Source organism: Emys orbicularis, chromosome 5, assembly GCF_028017835.1.
Source record: "Emys orbicularis isolate rEmyOrb1 chromosome 5, rEmyOrb1.hap1, whole genome shotgun sequence".
In the NCBI taxonomy this organism is placed as follows: domain Eukaryota; kingdom Metazoa; phylum Chordata; order Testudines; family Emydidae; genus Emys; species Emys orbicularis.
In genome coordinates this window covers 81,643,425-81,668,333 of record NC_088687.1, presented here as the reverse complement: position 1 = coordinate 81,668,333, position 24,909 = coordinate 81,643,425, and the positions used below count along the sequence as shown (strand labels likewise).

General features: G+C 43.0%; 1 protein-coding gene across 8 annotated transcripts in view; it reads right to left on the bottom strand.

Annotated features, from left to right (window-relative positions):
* The window catches only part of TENM3 (teneurin transmembrane protein 3), a 502,096-nt gene that overhangs the window by 445,259 nt on the left and 31,928 nt on the right, over positions 1-24,909 (bottom strand). For 5 of the 8 annotated variants that reach the window (XM_065405305.1, XM_065405306.1, XM_065405307.1 and 2 more), the window contains exon 2: positions 24,136-24,414. The exons of the other annotated variants lie outside the window; for them this stretch is intronic. In XM_065405305.1, coding sequence (XP_065261377.1) covers positions 24,136-24,414 — 279 coding nt within the window. The remainder of the gene's footprint in view (positions 1-24,135; positions 24,415-24,909) is intronic. 8 annotated transcript variants of the gene reach the window in all.

The window sequence follows — 24,909 nt, the reverse complement described above, 5'->3', positions numbered from 1 at the left end:
TATGCAGAATGGATGAGAACTGTGTATCTCCTCATACTCATACATACTCAAATCTTAGTTAAATGTGAGGTTCATGAAAATAAAGTAGTAATATCAATGACTAGAGCCAGACATAGTAAAAGATAACACTTGATAAACTTCTTCACACCAGCCTGCCTAATCATCTCATTCACATTTTCTACCTCAGTTACTGCCATGGAACTCTTTTGAACACAGATTGACAATCATGCCAAACTGGGCTAAAGGAGTGTTACATGATAAAACATTCACTAGAGTCTTGGCTGGCCTGAGATCTAGTCTCTCATTTTCATTTGCAACATAAGCAAATCAAGGCAATAGTACTATGTGGGGAAAAAAGTTATTTGCCTTTCCATACCTGTTCTTTGAGATGTGCTGCACTAGTCCATTCCAGAGTAGATGTGTGCATGCCCTGAGCCTGTGAATTGAAGATCTGTGACCTTTTTGTACAATCTATCAGGGTGAGACACTGCTCGATTCAAATCCTCTTTAGTTTATAGAGCTCAGATTGTGAATTTACCTTTAGTTCTTAGGTAACCAACTTTGATTATAAGCAATAAGCATAGAGATCAATTAAAATCTATCTTTCTGTAGTTAATAAATCTGTTTTAATTTTACCTAAAACACTGTGCTTTGGTTGAAGTGCTTGGGAAATCCCAGCTCAGTTTACAAAGGCGAGTGCGTCTCCTCTCCACATCGAGGAAGGGGCGGGCTGGGTAATGAACTAACACTGGTTAGACTTCTGAGCAGGTCAAGATGGTACAGTTCTGGGGTGCAGGGCTGGGGACCTGGTGGGAATTGCCTGGAGCCTCCCTATTGTTGGTTCATGAGTGGCTGGCAAAGCACTCATGTAACTCAGTTGGGTGTATCCCTGCCTGTGGATATCTGTGTAAGTGAAGTGCCTGCCAGAAGTTTGTAAGTTGACAACAGCATCACAGCGTGAGTGGGACAGAGGGTTCAGTGGTCCCACAGTCCAGGTTTCACCCTGGGAATTCTGTCACACCTTCTGTGCCCTTGGAAGGACAGAATGTGAAAGTAGGAGTCTCTCAAATTGAGGGCGGCATACCAGTCCCCGGGGTCTAGGGAGGGAATAATGGAAGCCAATGAGACGATGTGGAACTTTAGCCTCTTGAGGTAGCTGTTGAGCTGGCGCAGGTCTAGAATAGGCCTCAGACCACTCTTAGCTTTCGGGATTATGAAATAACAGGAGTAGAACCCCCAACACCTTAGATTCTGTGGAACCTCTTCCATGGTTCCCACCCATAGGAATGATTGAACCTCCTGGGCCAGAAGCTGCTCATGAGAGGGGTCCCTGAAGAGGGACGGGGAAGGAAGAACTGAACTGAAGGGTACAGCCACTTCCACCAACCTCAGCACCCAACAGTCCATAGTAATACAGGACCATGCCTGGAGGAAGTGGGACAGGCGGTCTGCAAACAGAGGGGAAACAGGATCCAGAAATACAGACTGGTACGGCATCCTCAAGCATCCCATTAAAAGGCATACTTAGAGCCCCCGAATGCCTGGGAGGGTTAGGTATTGATGTCAAGGAGGAAGGGGGTAGTGATCTTCGTCTAAAGCCCCTGCTACTTTTCCTCTATGAGTCCTGCCAGATGGGCAGAAGGAAGTATTGGGAGGATTGCTGAGGTGTATAGTGCTTTCTTGACATTGCCGGGGTATACAAACCCAGGGACTTAAGGGTTGTCCTGGAATCTTTCAGGCCATAGAGCTTCACATCAGTCTGCTCTGAAAAGAGTGAAGTGCCCTCAAAAGGCAGGTCCTGGAGGGTTTGTTGAACCTCCTGCAGCAGAGGCCTGAGGACTGGAACCATGAGCTCCTACATATGCAGAGGCCAGCTGCCAAATCCGCAGCATCCAGGGCCGCCTGCAGGGAAGCCCTTGTTATAGGCTTCCCTTTCTCCACCAATGAGGAGATCTCCAGCCTGGCTTCTTGTGGAAGCGAGTCCTTAAACTTGAACCTGGAGAACACGTGTTGAAGTCATATCTGCTCAGGAATGTTTATTGATTAGTGATCCTGAGCTCTAGTCAAGTAGACCTTTCTACTAAACAAGTCCAGCTTTTTTAAGTCCTTTGGCTGGGGGGTCGCCCCCTGAGAACGCTATTGATTTTGTTCATTTGCAGCAGAGACCACCAGGGATCCTGTTGCAGTGGATAAGTATATAGGAACTCACAGGGGCTACTCTCGATGGGCCCACACTGTGGTCAGGATGTCAACAAAACTATGGGAGAACTCCTTTACTATCTCCACTTGTATGCCCAAATTTTGAGCCATTCTTTTCAGCAACTCCTGGTGGGCCTTGTAGTTATCGTGGGAAGGCAACATGCCCACTCCGGCTGAGGGCACTCCTCCTCACCTTCTGCACTGACTGGATCTTGCAGCGCCAGCACCAGCCTTGGTATTGGAGCCCGGAGAGGCTCTGCCCAAAGTGGTGGCAGAGTTCTTCTTTCAGAGTCCATTGAATGGGAGTGGATTCCAAAAAGGCGACTGCAGGGGTACGAGCCAGTGACCAGAAGGCCAAGGGCCTGATGGTATTCCCTGGCTCAGGTTCATCACCAGATAAGCCCGACACTCCTCAAGGTCGGTGCTGACTCCTGGGACAGGAGGAATACCACCTCACCTCCAACTCTGAAGATGAAGAGTCTCTGCCTGGCAAACACGGCAGAGTGGTTCTCAATGGTACTGGAGTGGGGAAGTCAGGACATGGCCAATATGGCCGGATTCCCTTTGGATAGATGGCCTTGGTACGGAACAGTAACTGGTGGCCACATGCTCCCTTCTGCCCGCTGGCACTGACAGTACTGACTCTTGTGCTGCCAGTGACACCAGCACTAACAGTGAGAGCAGGTCCCTGGCAGCAGCGAAATCCTCTCGCATGGATGGCATCGTAATAGCACCAGCACCATGCAGATCTTCCATTGCATGGTGCTGGAGACAATGGCATTAACTGCTGACCTGCCAGAGCCAAGGAGTGGCCTGACGTAGGACACACTCTGCTCTGGTGTCTGTGCTTGGTAATCCTTGGGGTCAGGGAACATCCTCTCTCGGTCAGCAGCTTCTTCTGCTTCTTCGTCAGGACCGGGAATGGTGAATGGGGCCGTGCCTCCCGGAAAGTGGGAGGAGCGCTCCTCACCAAGACTGAAGGGCTTGGTGCAGAGTCTGACTGGCATGGCTTCGAGGAAGGTCTCAGCGCTGCCTCCATCAGCAAGGACTTCAACCTAGCCTCCCGGTCCTTCTTGGTATGGGGCTTGAAGTGCACACATTTTGCAATGGCCTCCGATGTGACCCTCACCCAAGCACTTAAGGCAACTGAAGTACAGGTTGCTTAGGGACATAGCCTTGTTGCAAGTGGCACAAGGCTTGCAGCCCAGCAATTGAGGCATGCCTCGGTACTGGGAGTGGACGACACTCTGCTAAAATCTGGAGAAACTAACTAAACTAACAGCTAAGACTTAACAATGACACTGAGAACTACATACAAGTAACAGAGAGATAAAGTCCACTGAGAAACTTGCAAGGGAAAGGAGAACAGTTTCAGTGACCTTCATGGAGGTAAGAAGGAACTGAGGGGTGTGGAGTTGGCCAGATCATTTATGCTGGTGCTATGGGCACGTGGCATGAGGGTGCCAGAGCAAACGCAACGGATACCACCGAGGGAAAAATTTCCAATGACTGTGCTTGGGGCGCACGCACACCTACTTGGGAATGGATATGTGCAATCACTCGAAGAACAACTGCAAATTTTCACGGTAGGTGATATTTCTTACAAAATATTATTTAGGAGGTGAAATTCTTCACAACTAATCCCAAGCAGGTAAGAAACTACAAAAAAGTTATATCAAAGAAATAATAGTGATGATAAAATTATTTCTCTAGAAGGTCTTGTACCACTTTTTCATGAATGTTACTTTTCTTGGTTTGATGTTAATAGAGACCATAGTGAGTGTGGAGAATGCTTCTAGTTGGCAAAGTGCCTGAGTACCTGAGACTGATGCAAAGAGGTAGTTTAATACTTTTTGAAATTCAACAGCCACTGCATTGCCTGCATTGATTTACAGCTCCATCACAGCCATACCAACAGACGGAAAGATGTTGAGAGCTATCCCACTAGACCAGGGGTTCTCAAACTGGGGGTTGGGACCCCTGAGGGGATCGTGAGATTATTACATGGGGGGTCGCGAGCTGTCAGTCCCCACCCCAAACCCCACTTTGCCTTCAGCATTTATAATGATGTTAAATATATTAAAAAAGTGTTTTTAATTTATAAGGGGGGGGATCGCACGCAGAGGCTTGCGATTTGAAAGGGGTCACCAGTACAAAGGTTTGAGAACCAGTGCACTAGACCATCAGGGAGTCAGAGACCTGAAAAATGGGCAAAGAAAGCTACCAGTTGTGACTCTCTCTGTCTCAGTCCCAACCACTGTTTTGTCTGGAAGGTGTTCCTTTCTGGCACAGCACTGTTCTGATTCCAGTAAGAATGTTGTTAGAGTTCATTCTCACGAGACCCTGGTTTCTTCTATACTGAGTTGCAGGGAATTAAGCAAAATCCCTACCAGAAACTAACCAAATTCCCCAATATGTACAGCATGGCAAACTGTCTTCAGGAGCTGCAAACACCACATCTGTAATGCTCACAAAATATGCAATCTCGGCATAGAAAGCAGCAAACTTGAAACTCTGGTTCCCAGTAAGTAGTGCATTACCCTCCCTCTAAACTTGGCAAGAATGCCCTCAAATCCAGTTTCTCTGAAACCACTCTGAACGCATATTATAATTTGTTGATGTATCTGAGAAACAAGATCCAGTGCTCAGTAATTTTATCTCCTAATGCAAAAATATTGAATCATTTGAGGAGCTATGGATGCTACAATGGTAATGCTAGAGCTTTATGTACCTTTCACTCCGCTAATGTGACCTGCTTCAAGTTAATTTGGTTGTCATCTAAAGTTTTTAATGAATACAACCCTGACATTTTTAAATGCTGAATGTCTTAGTCTATAGAAGGTATTCACTTCATCTCCAGCCTTTGAAGCAGAAAAAAAGCGCCTCTCAGACAAATTGACAATAAAACATGTTTAATTTTTTTGCGAGACATAATACCGTTTATTGGCTGGATATACTGTTCCGCATATAACACCATTAGGCAGAAACAAAATTACAGAGAAAATGCAGGTGATTTATGTTTCTATATATAGTTCTAAACAAAAAATATATTTATTTATTTACCAGGTCCCATAAGAAATATTAGTACTAAACTGACAAAGAAACTGGCTTTACAGGTCAAGGAAGAGTTGAATGATCTTCTCCCCTTTGCTCTTTTTAGGCACCATTTTTGTGGCTATGCTACTTTGAGGGGAAATATTTTTTTAACCAATTTTAATATGGACAGTAGTGGAGGGAAGTATCTGATGTCCCTTCCAAACATCTCTTCCCTTTCCCCCCACTCTTTTTATGTATCACTCCTCATTCTCTCAATTTTTGTTCTCTTCATTATTCTCCTAGCTCCTTTTCTAAGGGCTGATATACATTAAAGGAGTTACACCAGTGCAACTTAACTATTTTAAATGGATCTAGTTACACTGGTGCAAAACCTTAGTATAAAGACTGACTTAAACCTGACCTGTATTAATTTAAGTCAGTAAATTACCGAATTAAACAAAAACAGTTTAAGAGAGGTTTAAATGAGTTTAAATGCACATATTTTAGGGGTTTGCAGCAATTTAACTAGATTAATTTTAAATCAGTGCAACTTTTTTCTAATGTAGACTATCACTAGCTTCTTCTCTGTCAGCATCACTCACTACCCCTCTCCTTCTGCTTTCTCTCTCCCACCCCTTCTTTCATTATATTGTCAATGTATTAAGGTTGGAATGAGTTTGCTTCACCTTCTCAGGCCTGAGCATGAAGCCTCCTAGAAAACACTTTTTCCCCAAACAATCAATGTTGATAAAGTAGAGAAGATACAAATACCCTTATATTAGCTCATATACATCATTAAACTAAATTCCTCCATAATACTGAAAATGACAGAGATTAACTGTATTTATGGAATTCAACATTTTATTGCCCTCCCAGTTTTATATGACTGCTTCTAGTATACTGATTTTAGATGCTACTATTTGAGCTCATCACAACTACTCCACCTTTAGTGGCCTACAGACAGTGTGAACTGTATAACACAAAATATCATTACATACCAATACTTCCTACATGCCACACAATACTTATCTCTTGAAGAATGATATATCACTACTTTTTTGAATTTTAGAAATCAAAGATTAGCTATTATATATTACTTTTCTACATTATTGTTCTAACACAATTTGCCATGTTATGCACAAAGTCTCCAAAAAGGAAACAGAGGGACAACCTCCAAATCATACAGTCCGAATCGGCTAAGGACAGAAACAAAGTGAATTAGCGATCAAACATCCATTGGTTTGGTAGAAATGCTTTGACAGCATTTCCAAAGCGAATGGTATGCCATTACTTTCCTTATTACACAGGATTTTCCCCAGGGACTTATACAGAACAGGCAGGAATGCTATGCTGGCTAGTCTGATGGCTCTCAGCTTGAGAATGTTCATATGTAATTTAGGCAGCCCTGACACCATATTCCTTGTATCTGTAAGTGGTTAAAGTGGGTACCACGGCTTGTTCCGGATGTGTCAGTGGCAAGTGTCATAGTCAGCAACCTCTGGCAGGTAGGAGTCGACCTTTGGAGTCAATCACACGTCTTTGAACTCTATCAACTATAATGGTATGAAGGACAATTTCTTGTAGTTCACAAGGACCTGCCTCCGATCAGGTAATCATCCAGTTTCAGATAGACATGGATTCCCACTTTTCTTAAACGTGCTGTTACAATTGGCAGACATTTTGTGAATACTCTTGGTGCTAAGGAGAGTCAACAAGAACCCTGTATTGATAATGGTTGGACTTCACTATGAATACGAGATACTTCCTATGGGACATGGATGGCATTATGGAAGCAGAGGAGTCAGACTTTTTTAGTCAAGTCATTTATCCTGTACCACTGACATGACATGACTAAGAAAACTCGGTTGGGATGAGTATAAAAGTACTCCTATCCTACTGGAGGTTCTTGAAATCTCTTCCAGCCCATTCCACATCGGAAGTTATTGTGGCACAAGGCCTTACCTGTGTCAAGCAGTCCCCGATACATGAGGAGAGCAAAACCTGACTGTACCAGAAGCTGACAGGATGTCAAATAACTTTTAGGATTTCTCTTATATCAATGTCATCTCTTTCTCTAGCATTATGGTGATCCATACAAGAAGTCATCAGGGACTAGTACCAGTGCTGAGGATATTGCATCATCGGGGTATTTAGACAAGAGGTCCATAGGCAGCGATAGTGGGGTACTAATATTGCTGTACCCCAGGATCCTGTTCCTCCCAATAGAATACTCTAGTGTAGACCTTCTAATCAGTGACACTGAAAAGAAGAGTGACCTCTTACTCAAGTGCGGTGGAGACTGGCGTCTCAGTGCCTAAAATGGTGGACACCAGTAACCCCAACAGTGCCATGGTGACATACCGTATGACTAATTGGTTCATTGGGTATCATTCAGTCCAGTGCCAGTCCTGACAAGCTGGCAAGGACCATTTCTTCTCACCATTATGCCCTGATGATGGCAAAAGGAACAGACTTCTTCTACGGGTGGCACCAACATGTATGGTATTCTCAGTACCAGGGGTTCTAGCCATCACTATTCTGATCAGGTCAATATAATCACAGTGGTCTAAAATCAAGGTAATCAAAAGAGTTCTGAAGAAATTCATAAAGTTTGTAGAAGGGTTAGGCAAAGGTAAGAACTAGCAAGACAGACATTTTCCAGGTTCCATCTTGCCGCCACCGGTGGTCAGAGGGAACAGAGAGAAGGTCGCGGCCACCACACCCTTTATGCCCTAGTCAAGTGTGTTCCCATAAAGAACAGCATTATAAATAAGATTCATCTGGTAAGTGCTTAGTTTGTGCAACAATATATACTCTTGAGCATCACTTTTTGGATTTCATTTTATGTTAATATACTTTACAAATTTTAGTCATCTTTATTTGATATAAAATTATAGTACACAGCCTAGGTTTCAAAACACTCACTTTTGTGCATACAGGTAAAGGTCTTCACTATGTGTATATATCTACATGACATATAGATTCGATATATAGATTAAAAAAAAAAAAAAAAGCAGAGATGCTTCACTGCCCGTTCAGACCTTGATACTGCAAGCTCCTTCATGTGGGTGGACTCCTGCACTGAGCTTACTGACTTCAAGTATTGTGTAATCCTGTCATTGGGAGTATAGACAATCCAATAGTTTAGGTGGTTTTGGAGGCTATTTATACCTTCCAAGAAAATTAATTAAAAAAAATTAACAAAAATAATTTACTTTAAATTTAGGAGTTTAAGGGGGGAGTGGTTGAGGGAAACCATTTCTTACCTGGTAAGCTGTGATTCCAATTAAAAGGAAAAAAGGAGAGGTTTGCCAGAAACAGACAGTATCCCACTTCTTAGGGCTAACATATGTATGATGCTGTAAATAGAGAAGACAAGGCAGGAAAGGCTTTTTTGCAAGCAAGGAACAGAGATTAAAGAGCCTGCAGAGCAGCAAAACTAGTTGCTTTCTCTGAGGCCACAAAAAGAGTATTTCAGCCTCCAAGTTTTTCCAGGGTTGAGATAGGAAAGATGATGGGAAGAGAGGACCTGGCAGGAAGGCCACTAATGCAATCTATCGTGACACTGTTTTAGAGCTTTCTAATACATTTTGCAGAGGAAGAAAACAATGGCTCTTACCCAAGACCCTGCAAAATTCCTGGCACCTTAGTGAATAATGCTGCAGTGTGGAGTTTAGGTGGGTCCATTCATAATGATGGCATCAGTGAAGGCAGGGGGAAGATCACCGCAAACTGATGTGTGGGAGGACGATATGTAAGCAGGAGAAACTCAGTTGGCAGCTACGACCAACTGCTGATAACTTGGAGACAGCAGGCTGAATGACAGAGAGATATACTGAAACTGGCTTGAAAGCATCAAGATGACAAGAAGGAATGGCAGTGTAGTCAAGCTTGCAGGTATAATAAATCTCTTCAGTACTGAGAGCTGATTAGTATTCTCATACCACTATGAAAGGGGAAATTTATGGGGCAGAGGGAGGAGTTGGGTAATGTTAAGGGAGTGTGTGGGAAAAGCTATCTGTTGATAGTATAAGACAATGGGAAAAGAAAGCCAGTAATTTGCTGATTTGTCTTCTCTCAGAGATATCATCATTAGGTGACATTCAGGATAATGTTTTTAATAAGCAATAGTCATTCCCACAATCCTGGGACAGCAATGACTTGGGCTTTCAGTTTGCTCCCATATCCAGTATAGGCGGGGAATATGACATGATGGGGCAGGACTTTCCTTATTCAGGGGAATCTACTACATACAATTAAATACAGGAGTCTGGCCTCACCATTCATGTTACAGGTCTGGTATAAGCAGACGTATCTGTTGGAGTTTTGGGACTGTAGATAGAAATACTGTTCTGCATTGCTCATTTTGCTTTCTAAAAAAGACAAGACCTTTTTTCCCCACAATACAATATTATTTCAGTCTTTCTTTTTTTTTTTTTTTTTGCAACAGGTACAAACTATCAATTACCCTACTTAACAGCTATCAGTTCCTGAAACATTTTTATGGAATTCTTTTGACTGTTTATACTAAACATCCAGATATTAAGTTTAATTGATGCAGAGAAAACAAAGTTGGTCACGTCTCCCAGCTTCATAGAGCTGGCCTCTAGGAACCACAAAGCCTGTGGCTGTGGGGCACACTCGGTTTTGCCAGCGCTAACTTCAGTTTTCAATTAAAAAGAGAAGGGAAATGAGAGAGAAAGCGTTATAACCTTAAAAATGCAAACCGACCTGAGGTTTTGAAGTTTGTCCTTGAATTTTCCCCTCAACACCTACCCACCCCAGCATTCATTTGGATTCTGTAGGGAAAAAGAGGCTGCAGGCCTGCTGATTTTTTGAGAGGACCCAAATATCACTCTATAGCTGTAAAATGGGAATAAACACAATTTAACACTTAAAAATAACACGACACATTAATACTAACCAGTGGTGCAAGTAGATTTTAACTCTTACTGGTATGGTGCCGCTCCCGCCCCCCCACAAAAAATGTTCCGTGACAAGAGCCCTGTGCAGATACAAATTTATACCTGCAGATGTGGATATCTGCAGACAGAAATTGGTATCCGCTGAACCGCAGGGCTCTCCCGGGAACCTCAGTGGTGAAAGGAGCAGAATGTGGGGCTGCCAGCTCCCTGCGCCGGCAGCTCCTCTGGCGCAGCTGTACCGCCCCCAGCCCTCACCTCTGGTGGGGCTGTACAGACCCCGGACAGTAGACACAGCTGTGTGGAAGGATTGGGGACGGTACAGCCACACCAGAGGAGCTGCTGGCACAGGACACTGGCTCCTGGGAGCAGCAGCCCCACGTTCTTCTCCTTTCGCCATTGCAGTTCCCGGGAGAGCCCTGAGGTTCTGAAAATGTATTTTCCAGTACGGTGTACTGGCAGTAAATGTCTTAATGGTACGGCATACCTGACCATACTGGCTTACTTGCACCACTGATACTAACCAAAAGGACTCAACAGTACCATAGTATCACAGCCTCCCCACACTTTAAAAGCCTGTGTGGCTCAATTAGCCTTCCATCCTGCCCTAGGGTCAATAAACTGCAGCTTTGGTGGACCAATGGCAGGAATTGATCACAGAGTTGAGGGCCCTTAATTGATAACAGCCTGTGCCTACTCCCTAACAATGTAAATCTAGGGGCTGTTAGCACACACATATAATCTGATATCAACTGTCACAAGCTCTCAGGACCCAACAGTACTGAGTTTTATACACTAAAAACCTCCTTGCACTGTATTGAAAGCAAATAAAAAGCAAGTACATCCAGTAAATGAAGAATAGGTGAAATATGTTCTTTGTAGCTAAAGAGCCTAAGCAAGTGAGCTGCAGAATTCCCCGCTGACTGCAGTTTCTGGGTGCTCCCTACACAATGCATTGCAATCATCCAATCAGAAAGTCAGAGGCAGGACTGACTGTAGCAAAGTCTATATCAAAGAGAATTTGGTGCTATTTTCTAACCAAACCCTGATAGCAAAAAGCTATTTCAGTCACTGAAGTCATGTGGGACTCTAGGGGTAGGTCTATACTTACCTCCGGGTCCGGCAGTAAGCAATCGATCTTCTGGGATCGATTTATTGCGTCTTGTCTAGACGCAATAAATCGATCCTGGAAGTGCTCGCCGTCGACGCCGGTACTCCAGCTCGGCGAGAGGAGTATGCGGCATCGACGGGGGAGCCTGCCTGCCACGTCTGGACCCGCGGTAAGTTCGAACTAAGGTACTTCGACTTCAGCTACGTTATTAATGTATTAATTCAGGAATCCAGAAGAATTATAGATATAATGAACCATCTTAACAGGCACACCTTTGGCATCTACTGTCAATATCAGGGAAAGGTATCAACCCTGCCACCTTCTACAAGTGCTTCCCTTTGCCTATTATCATTGTTTCCATCTTGTCTCATCTGAGCCTCAACAAAAATTTGCTCTCATTCAAGCTCCAATTTCTGGCCATTGGGAAGGTAACAGATTAACATTAAGAACCTTGAGCAGGGGCCTTGAGTGATGCCAGGCTAGGTTGCCTTTGTGGGGAGGGGCTCTAAATCTCCACAAAAGAACCCCATACCTTCTGCTGTAGATTTTACCATCATAAGAATCAGGGTCTAATTTACAGGTCCCTAGCATATTCAGATCACAACAAAGGAATTGTCTGAAACTCAGCAAGAAAAGTTGGGTTAAGCTTATTCCTCCTGACTTGGTTCTATTAGCCATAAATTTGGCCAGTCCAGTCTGAATTTAGTCAATCCTATTTCCAGACTACACAGAAAACTCCCCACAACAAGAAATACTCAGTTCCATTTCAGAGCAACTAAAGCCCAGGTTCACCAGGCTATCTACTATTGTTCATTGGGCCCTCATAGACACCATAATGATATTCAACTTTTATATAGTGCTTTTCATCCATAAATGTCAAAGAACTTTACAAAGGTGGGTAAATATCATTGTCTTCATTTTACAGATAGGAAAACCGAGACATGGTAAAGTGAATGTCCAATATCACACAGTAGACCAGTGGCAGAGCCAGGAACAGAATCCAAGTCTCCTGATTATAGTGGAGAAGAAGGAGGTTTTCTCTGTCTCCTGTTCAGCCATTACGTAAGACTTTAAACATAGTTTCCATAATTAGTACACGTGCAATAATCACTACCAGCACTCTGCAGCACAGGAGACTTGAACCTGGATCTCCAACATTCCATGAGAATGCCCTAACTACCAGGTTATATTGGCGGTTCTAGGGTGGGTCTCCCTCTCTAAATTCCATCCTGGACTTGAGGAAACAATGAAAAAACATTGTTCAAAAATGTCTCATGTGTTCTATAGTTTACACTATTGCTCCTTTTCAATCCCAAATCCTGCATGATTACTTTTGTAACTGTATAAACTAATCCTTTTTATATAAGAGGTTAATTAACCTTTTGAAAGCTTCAAAGTGCTTTACAGAATCACAAACTACTCTATACACTTAGTGCTTAATTAAAGCCGACTGAAGAAGTCAATAGAAAGATGCTGACTGGCTTCAATGGGGTTTGGATCAGCCTTTTGATCACCTCTGTTTATTCAGGACTCAAATACGAACACCCATGGGCAGATATGAGAATGCAACAGTTAACTGTATACAGCAACACTTCACAACAATTTTAGAGAAGAATGGGGCACACGCAATGGAAACTATGGAAGACATTGAGGCATGCAGAAGTAGAGCTGGATGGGAAACAGTTGTCCTTTCAAAGGGAAAAGCTGTTTCAATCTAAAAAAAGAACTTTAGAAAATGTTGCAATGGGACATTCCAACAATTAAAAAAAAATCCACAATTTTTTCAAAACGGGAAATTCAACAAAATCGACTTTTTCACACAAACAATTCTGGTTTTGCCAAATCAGTATTTTCTGACAAAAACACACTTCAAAGAATTCCCGACCAGCTGCATTCAGAATGTAATTACCCAACTTGGAATTTGGCCTGGACAGTAGGGCTGATGCTTATGATCATTCCTGATACTCAGGATGGAAATGGCAGGTTAATTCATAAGGTTGAAAAATTATTTGGTTACCTTTCAGGATCACACACCGAAGAGTGATTGTGACTATACCTTCTTACTTTAAATCAGAATCTGACTGCACATTGCTAGTTAATAAAACCGGATATTTAACAAAGGATGGATATAAACTTGTGTATCAGCATCTCTATTTCTTAACCGAACATTCCATTATTTAGATTACACACACTCAAGATGGTGTCTGGATATCAAATATTACTTTTGTTAGCAAATAAAAGCAATGTTTCTGTAAACTACAAGATATAAAATTTCTCCAAAGTACTTAAATATCTCTCAAATGACAACAACTAAAATAAAGTCCCAGAGCTCTGACAGATTTTTTTCCTTTCTATTCCAGTGATAATTACATCAATAAGCCTGATTCAGCAGATTTGTTGCTCTTCAATTCATTAATTAAAGCAATTTTACTGCTACCACTGTGATTTTTCAAGGACATCAAAAACACATTCAAAATCAAAACAGCACACATCATCAGTTTTGATATGTGCACAGCATGCTTTGCTTTCATTGCAACCCCACAATTAAAGGGACATTTACAACTTACACAAAAATGGGATATCAGGGTTTTTTTAAAAGATTTTTTGTTCATAGAACACATTTTGTTCAGTGGACTTGAGAAACAAATTTTTTGTAGTTTACTTCAGTCAAAAAGAGGAAAAATATGCCAAAAGTTCTCTGGAAGTGATTTATGATTAGAAGAATGCATCTAAATGTAAATGCTAATATTACAGTAACTTTCATAGCAAAAGTCCTACAGCCTCTATTTTCTCAACCTGTAGTATATAATGATTCCAGTTAAATACTACTTTGGTATGACCCATTTTAAAATAAAATGTGCAATAATATAGTTCAGTCTCAAATCAGTCTTGAAAACGTTCATTAAAGAATAGGAAAAAATATGCAGATATAAAATGTTTAGAGAAGCAATACAATTAGTTTATTAGGCTGTTTTCTGCAAGGCAGCACTTTGATTCTGAATCAGTAAGCACCAGCAGATTACCTTTGGCGTTTCTGTCATCATCTGAGAATACATACTATTATATGTAAATAAAAAATAGTATTCAAAAACAGTAAATTACAGACATCATAATGACATTTTAGAAGACCTCATAAATAAGTAATAAGATTAAATTCAGAGTTATTTAGTTGTTATACAACAGAATCTTATTAGAATTAGAGATGCACTGAATGAGATTATATTTCATATTATATTTATGGGTTAACAGTAAAAAAGTGAAAAAAACAGGCATTTTGCTTACTCTGTGGCAGAGGTTCAAAAAGGAATTTGAAAAGGATATTGTTAAGATGGATCTAAAACTGGTCTGTCACCCTATAACAGGTATTTATGCCATACTCTTCCATCATGTTATGTGTACACCACAGAGATTATATAACAAGCAGCTCCTGGACCTAGAGTGTGTCCCCTTCTGCTAGTGTATGTTGTAAATTTAAGCTATGGTTTGGTTAATTACATTTATTCTATTTTCTCTTTGGGAAAGGAGAATCACAAATATTGGTTTGGAGTTAATCCTGGATATGATAAAATCTATAATCTCTTTTCCCACAGTTCTAAAATAATATTTTCCAATTTTAAACTGGTGCCCTGCTAGTTTAGAAAGCACACTAACAAAACAAAAATCACTCATACTCCTCCAAAAGAAGGGCTGCAACAATTTCAAAGCTGCAGCTACTACAACAAGCAAACCACATACATATTTCATTGACCTAGGCATGTACATAACGTGAAGGAATGCATGCATGTATGTTGTGCTGGCTCCATTCCTATGATCCATCTGGAGAATGAAACTGTAAAAAGCAAAGAACGTGTTTATTTCAAGAACACTTTTGGCTCCAAAAGATCCTGCAGGGGGAGCAGAGGAACAGCATGACATGAATATGCATACTCACTATATCCCAACCAACTCATCATTTTGTACTTCTTGTTGGTAGGTTTCCCAGATTAGTGGATGTGATTTTAAGACTCAGTCCTTCTTCTGGTGGGCTGACATAACCAATTTAGTGAAATCTCTTTCTAAAAGTCACATGTGGAACTGAAATGAGAACCTTCCATCAAGAAGAAAGAAAATACCTTTCTTTGGCTTTATTCATTCAACAATTACCTACGACAATGAGGAGAGAATGAACCTCTTCCACTGTGCTTGGAAAGCAATTAAAAGGTTTCCTGAAAAATGCTGGTGTCTATATGGTATGCTACCAGTTTACTTAAAATTCTGCAATTTAATCCTCTAACAGCATTGTTTTGTGACTAAAGCTCTTAATCCTTCCAATATTATGCATGAGTTAGTGTGGCATTAGAGGGGTCTTAGAAATAGGTATATTGCTAACACCCTGGTAAGTCAAAAATAGTGTCTTCAGGGGATTACTTTTTCCACTGTGCAAACAGCTTGCAACATTTAAATTATCTTCTAATGAGATTGGGTAGTTAAATAATATAGCACCAGGCTGGGTAAGACTCTGATTTGGTATTATTTTTAGTAGTAGTAGAGGCTAGAGGCACCATCCTTGGGGACGTGTACTTAGGGGCCAACTACTACAGTATCCAAGAGGCAGTGTGCACTACTAAGGCCTGGTCTACACTAGGCTTTTATGTCGAATTTAGCGCCGTTACATCGAATTAACCCTGCACCCGTCCACACCACGAAGCTATTTAGTTCGACATAGAGCTCTCTTAAATTCGACTTCTGTACTCCTCCAAAACGAGAGGAGTAGCGCTAAATTCGAAATGGCCATATCGAATTAGGCTAGGTGTGGATGGAAATCGACGGTAATAGCTCCGGGAGCTATCCCACAGTGCACCACTCTGTTGACGCTCTGGACAGCAGTCCGAGCTTGGATGCTCTGATCAGCCACACAGGAAAAGCCCCGGGAAAATTTGAATTCCTTTTCCTGTCTGAGCACTTTGAATCTCATTCCCTGTTTGGACAGCGTGGCGAGCTCAGCAGCACTGGCAACGATGCAGAGCTCTCCAGCAGAGATGGCCATGCAATCTAATAGAAGGAGGGCCCCAGCATGGACTGATCGGGAAGTCTTGGATCTCATCGCTGTGTGGGGCGATGAGTCCGTGCTTTCAGAGCTGCGCTCCAAAAGACGGAATGCAAAGATCTACGAGAAGATCTCTAAAGCCATGGCAGAGAGAGGATACAGCCGGGATGCAACGCAGTGCCGCGTGAAAATCAAGGAGCTGAGACAAGGCTACCAAAAAACCAAAGAGGCAAACGGACGCTCCGGATCCCATCCCCACACATCCCGTTTCTACGAGGCACTGCATTCCATCCTAGGTGCGGCCGCCACCACTACCCCACCACTGACCGTGGACTCTGAGGATGGGATATTGTCCGCGGCAGGTTCCTCGTCGGACATGTTAGCGGACGGGGAAGATGAAGAAGGAGATGAGGAGGACGAGGCAGTCGACAGCGCTGGCACCGCTGATTTCCCCGACAGCCAGGAGCTCTTCATCACCCTTACCGAGATCCCCTACCAACCGTCCCCATCCCTTACCCCGGAGACAGAATCAGGGGAAGGATCAAGCAGTGAGTGCTTTAAATATCTAAACATTTATTTTTACAAGAACTGGAATATTTATAATATTAACAATGGCTGTTTATTCAAGTGCTTAAACATGTAAACAATTATCTGCAAAAAAACTGGAATATTTACAATCGTAACAAAGGGTTTTTCATGATTTGTCTGCCTTAGGCTCTTCACAATTTAGTCCCAAGTATTTAAAATTTTTTTTACAATGTCCGGTAAGTCATGATTATGCTGCCCAAGACGCTCCACTCTTTAGTCCCAGTGCACCTACGCGAAAATCCGGTCAATATGGCCGGGGATGGAGGCGAAATCCTCATAGGAGAACTCCTCGTAGGTCTCAAGAAGGTACATTTCCAGCCTGTTCATCAGGTTCCTGGGTAGGGCGATCTTAGTGGGCCCTCCGTGGTAGGACACGTTACCGCGCCACGACACCATCAGATAGTCTGGTATCATCGCCCTGCAGAGCATAGCGGCAAACGGCCCTGGTTTCTGAAGGCTTTCTCGAAACATCCTTTCCCTCTGGGACTCCGAGATCCTCAGCAGGGTGATGTCGCTCATTACGCCCTGCTTTGAATTAGGGAGGGGAATGTTAGTATTGGGACTGCTTTACAGCCACGCGGTGGAGGGAGAGGGGCAGCATACAGGGATCTTTCCCTGGAACAGCCGCGAGGGGGTGGGACAGGGGCATAGTTCATGCTGTCCTGATTGCTGGCAGCAGAGACTGGCATTGCTTTCAATGTGAAAGGAGGCCAGTGCTACTAGTACAGTTTTAAGCAGCCAGAAGTCTACGGCTTACCATGATTGCACGCTACAGAAGTTCAGGTGTCCTGCCACGCTTCTCAGATAACTGCAAGACCACTGCAGGACCCCAGGCACTGAAGGCGATGGCCGAAAATTCGACCTTGTCCTGAGTGCGCATGTGAGAGGTGCAGTGCATGGTCTTGTTCACAGAGAAAGACTAGGTTCTTTGTACACAACTTCATTTATCTGTCTCAGGAATTCACTCCATTTTTCCCATTCACACAGACACATCTGCGACTGTCTCCCAACCCAGCCTGTCAGCACACTCCCAGAGGCTAGCGCAGATTAGGAGGAGGAAGAAGAAGACGCGGGAGGACATGTTCTCAGAACTAATGAGCTGTTCCCGAGCCCAGGCAGCCCAGCAGACACAGTGGAGGGAGAACTTGTCCCAAATGCACCGAGCAGTCATGGAACGGGAGGAGAGGTGGCGTCAGGAGGACCAGCAGGCTACTGAAAAGCTGCTTGGACTTCTGAGGGAGCAAACGGACACGCTCCGGCGCCTTGTGGATGTTCTGCAAGACCGGAGGCAGGAGGACAGAGCCCCGCTGCAGTCTATCTCTAACCGCCCTCCCCCGCCACCAAGTCCCACACCCCCCTCACCCAAAGTACAAAGAAGGAGGGGCGGCAAGGGCCGTTAAAACTTTCAGTCAACCCCTGCAGACTGCTCTAGCACTAGAAGGCTCTCATTCCCCAAAATTTTAAAAGTCCTTTCCTACACACCTCACAGAAGCCCCCGTGCAAGTTTCAACCCCCACGTTTCATGTCTGGTTCATAATAAAATATTCGTTGCTGTTAATTACTGTTTCCATGATTTTATTTTGGAGGAGAGTATGTCTGAACGAGGGGAAGGGGCATGGTAATTGGACAGGACAGTCACCTTTACCAGGGTACAGAGGCGGGGTCAGGTCCAGGATCAGGACACATACCCAGTGCAGTGACTAGTGACCCTGTTCAATCTGGGAGGTGGTTTTCGTGTTCTGGGGGGGGGGGGGGTTGCTCTGTGACTTTGTGGCGGGGGAGGGCAGTTACAGATCTAATGCATCACAGAGCCCCGCAGCAGGGGAGCTGTAACCCTCCTCCCCCTGCCAGACAGTCACATAGCCGACACATACACGCTGTCCCGCCCAGGAGGGCTGGCAGGCTCTGTTGAAACAACCAGTCCACCGCTGCGGAACCCGTCATTCCTGGAGTTTAGAAGCATCATTTGCATCACAACAGTAAACCCGCACCCCGCCACAGTCTGCGTCCCAGGTTTAAAACATTCCCGCAAAAACAGTAATAAAGACAACGGTGTTCATTAACAAAACAGAACAGATTTTATTTTTTGGGAAGGGGGTGAAGGGGGTATGTAACTGGAGAGGATAGTCAACGGTAACTGGGTAAAGAAACGGTGGCAAGTTCAGGTTCTGAGTCCACAAACTTAAAATTCACTGGTGACCCTGCTCAGTCTGGAAACTGTCTTTCAAAGCCTCCCGGATGCACAGTGCGTCCCGCTGGGCTCTTCTAATCTCCCGGCTGTCTGGCTGGGAGTAATCAGCAGCCAGGCGATTTGCCTCAACCTCCCACCCCACCATAAAGGTCTCCCCCTTGCTCTCACAGAGATTGTGGAGCACACAGCAAGCTGCAATAACAATGGGGATATTGGTTTCGCTGAGATCACAGCGAGTCAGTAAGCTTCTCCATCTCCCCTTGAGACGGCCAAAAGCACACTCCACCACCATTCTGCACTTGCTGAGCCGGTAGTTGAACAGTTCTTTTTCTGTGTCCAGGGCGCCAGTATAGGGCTTCATGAGCCAGGGCATTAGCGGGTATGCTGGGTCCCCGAGGATCACTGTAGGCATCTCCACATCCCCAAGAGTTATTTTGTGGTCCGGGAAGTAAATACCTTCCTGCAGCCTTCTAAACAGACCAGAGTTCCTGAACACGCGAGCGTCATGAACCTTGCCCGGCCATCCAACGTTGATGTTAGTAAAACGTCCCTTATGGTCCACCAGTGCTTGCAGCACCATTGAAAAGTAGCCCTTTCGGTTGATGTACTGGCTGGCCTGGTGGTCCGGTCCCAGGATAGGGATGTGAGTCCCATCTATAGCCCCACCGCAGTTTGGGAATCCCATCGCGGCGAAGCCATCTATGATGGCCTGCGCGTTTCCCAGGGTCACTACCTTTGACAGCAGTACCTTCACGATTGCCTTGGCTACTTGCATGACAACAACCCCCACGGTAGACTTGCCCACGCCAAACTGGTTCGCGACTGACCGGTAGCTGTCCGGCGTTGCAAGCTTCCAGAGGGCTATGGCCACTCGCTTCTGGACAGTCAGGGCTGCTCGCATCCGGGTGTCCTTGCGCTTCAGGGCAGGGGACAGCAACTCACAAAGTTCGAGGAAAGTCCCCTTCCGCATGCGAAAGTTTCGCAGCCACTGGGATTCATCCCAGACCTGAAGCACTATGCGGTCCCACCAGTCCGTGCTTGTTTCACGGGCCCAGAATCGCCGTTCCACAGTATCCACAAGACCCATTGCCACCGTGATGTCCTCGGCACTGGGTGTCGTGGTTTCAGACAGGCGTGTGCTACTCTCGGAGTTCAGGTCCTGACCCCGGTGCCGTAGCCTCCTCGCCTGATTTCTCTCTATCTGCCTCAGTGAAAGGTCGATGATGAGCTGCGATGCGTTGACAACGGCCACAACTGCAGCGATGGTCACAGCGGGATCCATGCTCGCAGTGCTGTGGCGTCCGCGCTGTCACTGACCAGAAAAGTGCGCGAACTGATTTCCCGCCGGCGCTTTCAGGGAGGGAGGGCGGGAGTGACGGTTGGATGACGACAGTTACCCAAAAGCACCCTCGACACATTTTTTTACCCAGAAGGCAATGGCGGCTCGACCCAGAATTCCAATGGGCAGCGGGGACTGCGGGAACTGTGGGATAGCTGCCCACAGTGCACCGCTTCCAATGTCGACGCTTGCCCCGTTAGTGTGGACTGACAAAGTCGAATTACTGTCCTTAGTGTGGACACACACGTTCGACTTTGTAATATCGATTCCACATATTCGATTTAACTAAAATCGAACTACTCTCGTAGTGTAGACATACCCTAAGTTAAAAAAGTGGGGTGAGGAGGAAATGGCAGCTGAGAATGAAAACCAAGCTCTGATTCCCAGTTTTTTAAGGGGAAAGCCACCAAGTACAAATTGCATACAAACAGTAGCACACTTAAGCCCAAGTTTGCAAACCTTTTCTATGGGTCACAGTGCTTACTATCATGAATGGTCCCATGAAAGTGGCCTACTTATGACAGTAAGTCAATGGGACTATTTATGACAGTGAACACTATGCCTAACAGTAAGTACTTGCAGGACTGGGCCCATAGTTATGATTGTGGAAGAGGGAAATATAGGTCATGATATTTTAGAGCTCTTGCTTTCCTTTTGGGGGGGGGGAGGGATAGCTCAGTGGTTTGAGCATTGGCATGCTAAACCCAGGGTTGTGAGTTCAATCTTTGAGGGGGCCACTTAGGGATCTGGGGCAAAATCAGTACTTGGTCCTGCTAGTGAAGGCAGGGGGCTGGACTCGATGACCTTCAAGGTCCCTTCCAGTTCTAGGAGATAAATAAATAAATAAAGATATCCTATTATTTTATAACATATTGAAAATCAAACTCTTTCTCCTAATCTGGTTTGCAAATGCATATTTGGGATACAAATGCAGTTGTTTGTAAAACAAAAATATTAGAGAGACAAGGTGGGTGAGATAGTATTCTGCTGGTGAAAGAGATTAGTTTTTAATCTCACCAACAAAGTTGGTCCAATAAAAGATACTACCTCACCCACTTTGTCTCTCTAACATCCTGGGACTGACACAGCTACAGAAATGCTACCAAAAAACCCCCAAAATTTGGAATTCAGTCACAATCTTTTTACTACCACCACAGGGATAGCAAAGAGGATTGAAATCTGTAGGACATGCTCATAATTTTAGCTTACATTAGGGAGCCACATCACATTTATTTGTCACATTTCAACATTTTACTAGGACTGTTATTAATTGGCAGGCATAAATCACAGAATCATTAGTATTTACACTCAAAACCAGATACTCTAGATTTGCCACAAAAGAAAAACCATGTGTCATGACAGGAATTACTTCCCCCTTATTTTAAACTATATTTACATTTTATCATGAACATTTAACATATTGAATTCCCTGTATTTTAAAAAAATGCACTTCAATCTGAATCTTCTACATTTGGTGGAAACAAAATGCCAAAGAAGATAAACTAGCACAACTTGCATTGTCTCTCCTCTTAAATGGAGACCTGTACCATGGTCTAGGTTAAATATGTTTTGAAACCCAATGGGACATTCAAGCCATCAAAATTTCATTAGCCTCACAGCAGTTCTAGTGCCTTCTTAAGTTGGACTGTTGGCCTCCCTCTCAATAAATAAATCAGCTGCAATCCTTTTTAGCAACTAAACTCTTTTTTGAAGCAGTATCTAAAACATCAGTCTGCTTGCCTAATTTTACCAATGCTGAATAATAGGTTTTCCCAATTTATTCACAGTTATTTCATGCATTCAAAATAAAACACAATTCCAATTTTAAATTCATGATTGGAGCCAGAGAAGAGTAGAAACCACTTATAATATTGTCAGGGTATAACCAGATTTTATTTATTTAAGAATTTATAAATGGCACAAATACAAGGTTTATAAAAAGAATATCCTAAAATATAACACTGCTGAAGTAGTCCTCTTTGGCTAAATGAAGGCCTGGCTACCTATAAGTTTTATGGTATTTTCTAAAGTTTGTAAAACCTAGGCTCTGGAAAACCACTAAGAAGGAGTGACCTCCAGCATGGGCCCTTCCACTAAATAGGGAGATCACTGGGTTGATTCACCAATGAGTCACCATTGGTTCTGGATAATTTAGTACCGAGAGCCAACAAGAGCAGCCCAACAGGTCTAAACTTCCATGATGGCAGATACATAAGGGAATAAGCACAACTCACAAAGAAAATCTCCTTTACCCAATTTGAGATATGAAATCTTCCCTAAAAAGAGCAGGTTACTCTCCAGGTTTGATACATCGAAAGTCCAACACAAAGAGTATTCCATTTGAGAACTCCATCCCTCACAGGTACTCACTTCCCTCCTCTCAATGTTCTTGTTTAACAAGGAAAGAACAAGAAAGAGGTCCTTGGCTTCCTCTACTGTATCATATATTTTCTCCCACATACAGGAGTCTGACAATCCTCATTTAAACCACAAATCACAAGGGAAAAAATATTTGGTATGAATAAAAATAAAATACTGATTTGATTTCCTCTTTACAACATTAAGGGTACTCCTGTAAATAGTTACAATAAGAACATACTATGGCTTTTAGTTTAAATCAAGACAGACTATTTTTTGCAAAAGGTCGAGGACACTGAGATATACAAAACTGCTTATTACCACAGTGAGACACAGTTTTAACTGAGCAAACAGCAATACAATTGCCTCTTCTATTTCACAGCTGAGCCAACAAGGTTAGTAAATTAATAAAACAAACATCCAGTCAAATAACTACCTCTCTAGTTTGCATTTTACTCAATACCCACTTCACCTATTTTTTCTCTTTATGTTTCTTATATATGGTCATTTATGGAATAAAGACAGCATACTGCAATTTTGGTTATGTTAAAAATACTATGAAAATATTAGAACAAAGTTACTACAAGAAAGCTAAAAGGGACATGTCTTCTAATATCTGGTGCACTTTAATTATTAACACTATTTCAGGTTCTGCTCAAGCACCCAAAAGTAGGGTAAGATTATTTTTAAAAAACTTTTTATTTTAAAATAATTAAATTCTATATTAACCTCTTTTCATGCACTTAGCTGAAAAAAAATGAATATACAAAGACTTCTTCCCTTCAACATGCAAAATTGCTGTTTAGATTTTTGTGGATTTTAATTGCACAGTAATCCCGTCCCCAAGGCACATCAAAGGCCACACTCCCCTCTTTACCATGATTTCAATTGCTCTCATCAACTCATAAGTTTAAAGCATGATCAAATTTGTTCTTCAATCACTTGAGCCCTGTTAATACACTATTCTGTGCGCTCACTCACCCATTCTAAGATTCTGCAACTTCTTTGAGATGTCTTCAAGAGGAATTTACAAAGACATCTTTGATTGCAAGCTGGCCTTGGGGATAAACTTTATAACCACTTGCTTCACTATTCCACAGAGATAACAGGTGACATGGTCTGAGATAAGTTAAAACTAATCTCTATTTTTTGTGCAATTAAATTCTTCAAAATTATAGCTAAAACATCACATTCACCACTTGCATGGTGTATGTGATGCAATTTAATTGACTGATACTGAATATTGATTTTACCTGGAAAAAAAATACATTATTCAAGGTCATTCCTTGAATTTAAAAATATCACGTTAACCAAAACAGAAAATAAAGTGTTGAATTATAGACTTGTACACATATAAGAACTTACCATTCTCACTGTCGGACTTGTTTTCGTGTTCAGTATCAGTCAGAGTGAGGGCTGAGTTGGAACGGCTTGATAGACAGGAACTGCGCCCTGATTTGACCCCCCTGCCCCAAAGTCTCATGGCATGCTCTGGAGACATCACTCCTTCATTTTCAGTATCAGCATCTGACCCTGCACTGATAGAGTAACCTCTGTGGGGGAGCCCCATTTCCGCACAAAATGCCAGTCCACGACGAGTTGCTGGTTCACAAACTCCTAACTGCCTTAGGGTAAAATTCTGTCCTGATTAAGGGAAAAAAAAAAAAAAAAAAAAAGTGAGAAATGTTTTAAAAACCTAAAAATAAACACTCTTAAAGTGTACAAGTTCCTCAGGTATCACACAAGGTGTTTTGTTAAAGCTCCACATGTGTTCTGATCTAGTGAATTCTTTTTCTTTCGCACTCTGAAATGCCCCTTTTCAGTCTGTGGTTTAGCACTGCTTTGTCAAATGCTTAAGCACATCAGAAGTGTTCTAAGGTAAGAAAGAAATATAACATGACCTGCAAACTAAGAAAGGCCAATTCAGCATATCAAAAGGATTAAATATAAATGACAGACTTTTTTGCTTTACCAAAGTGTAAAAGCAATAACAAGTACTTGTCGGGATTATCTTTTTCTGTCCTGGCTAGAGTCCTAAACAACAGGACATTTTCCCATCCAGATGTCACCTGTCATGGCAAAAGGAAAGACTTCCCTCAAGAATAAAATAGTTGTTCATTAAATGGGAATAGGGGCTCA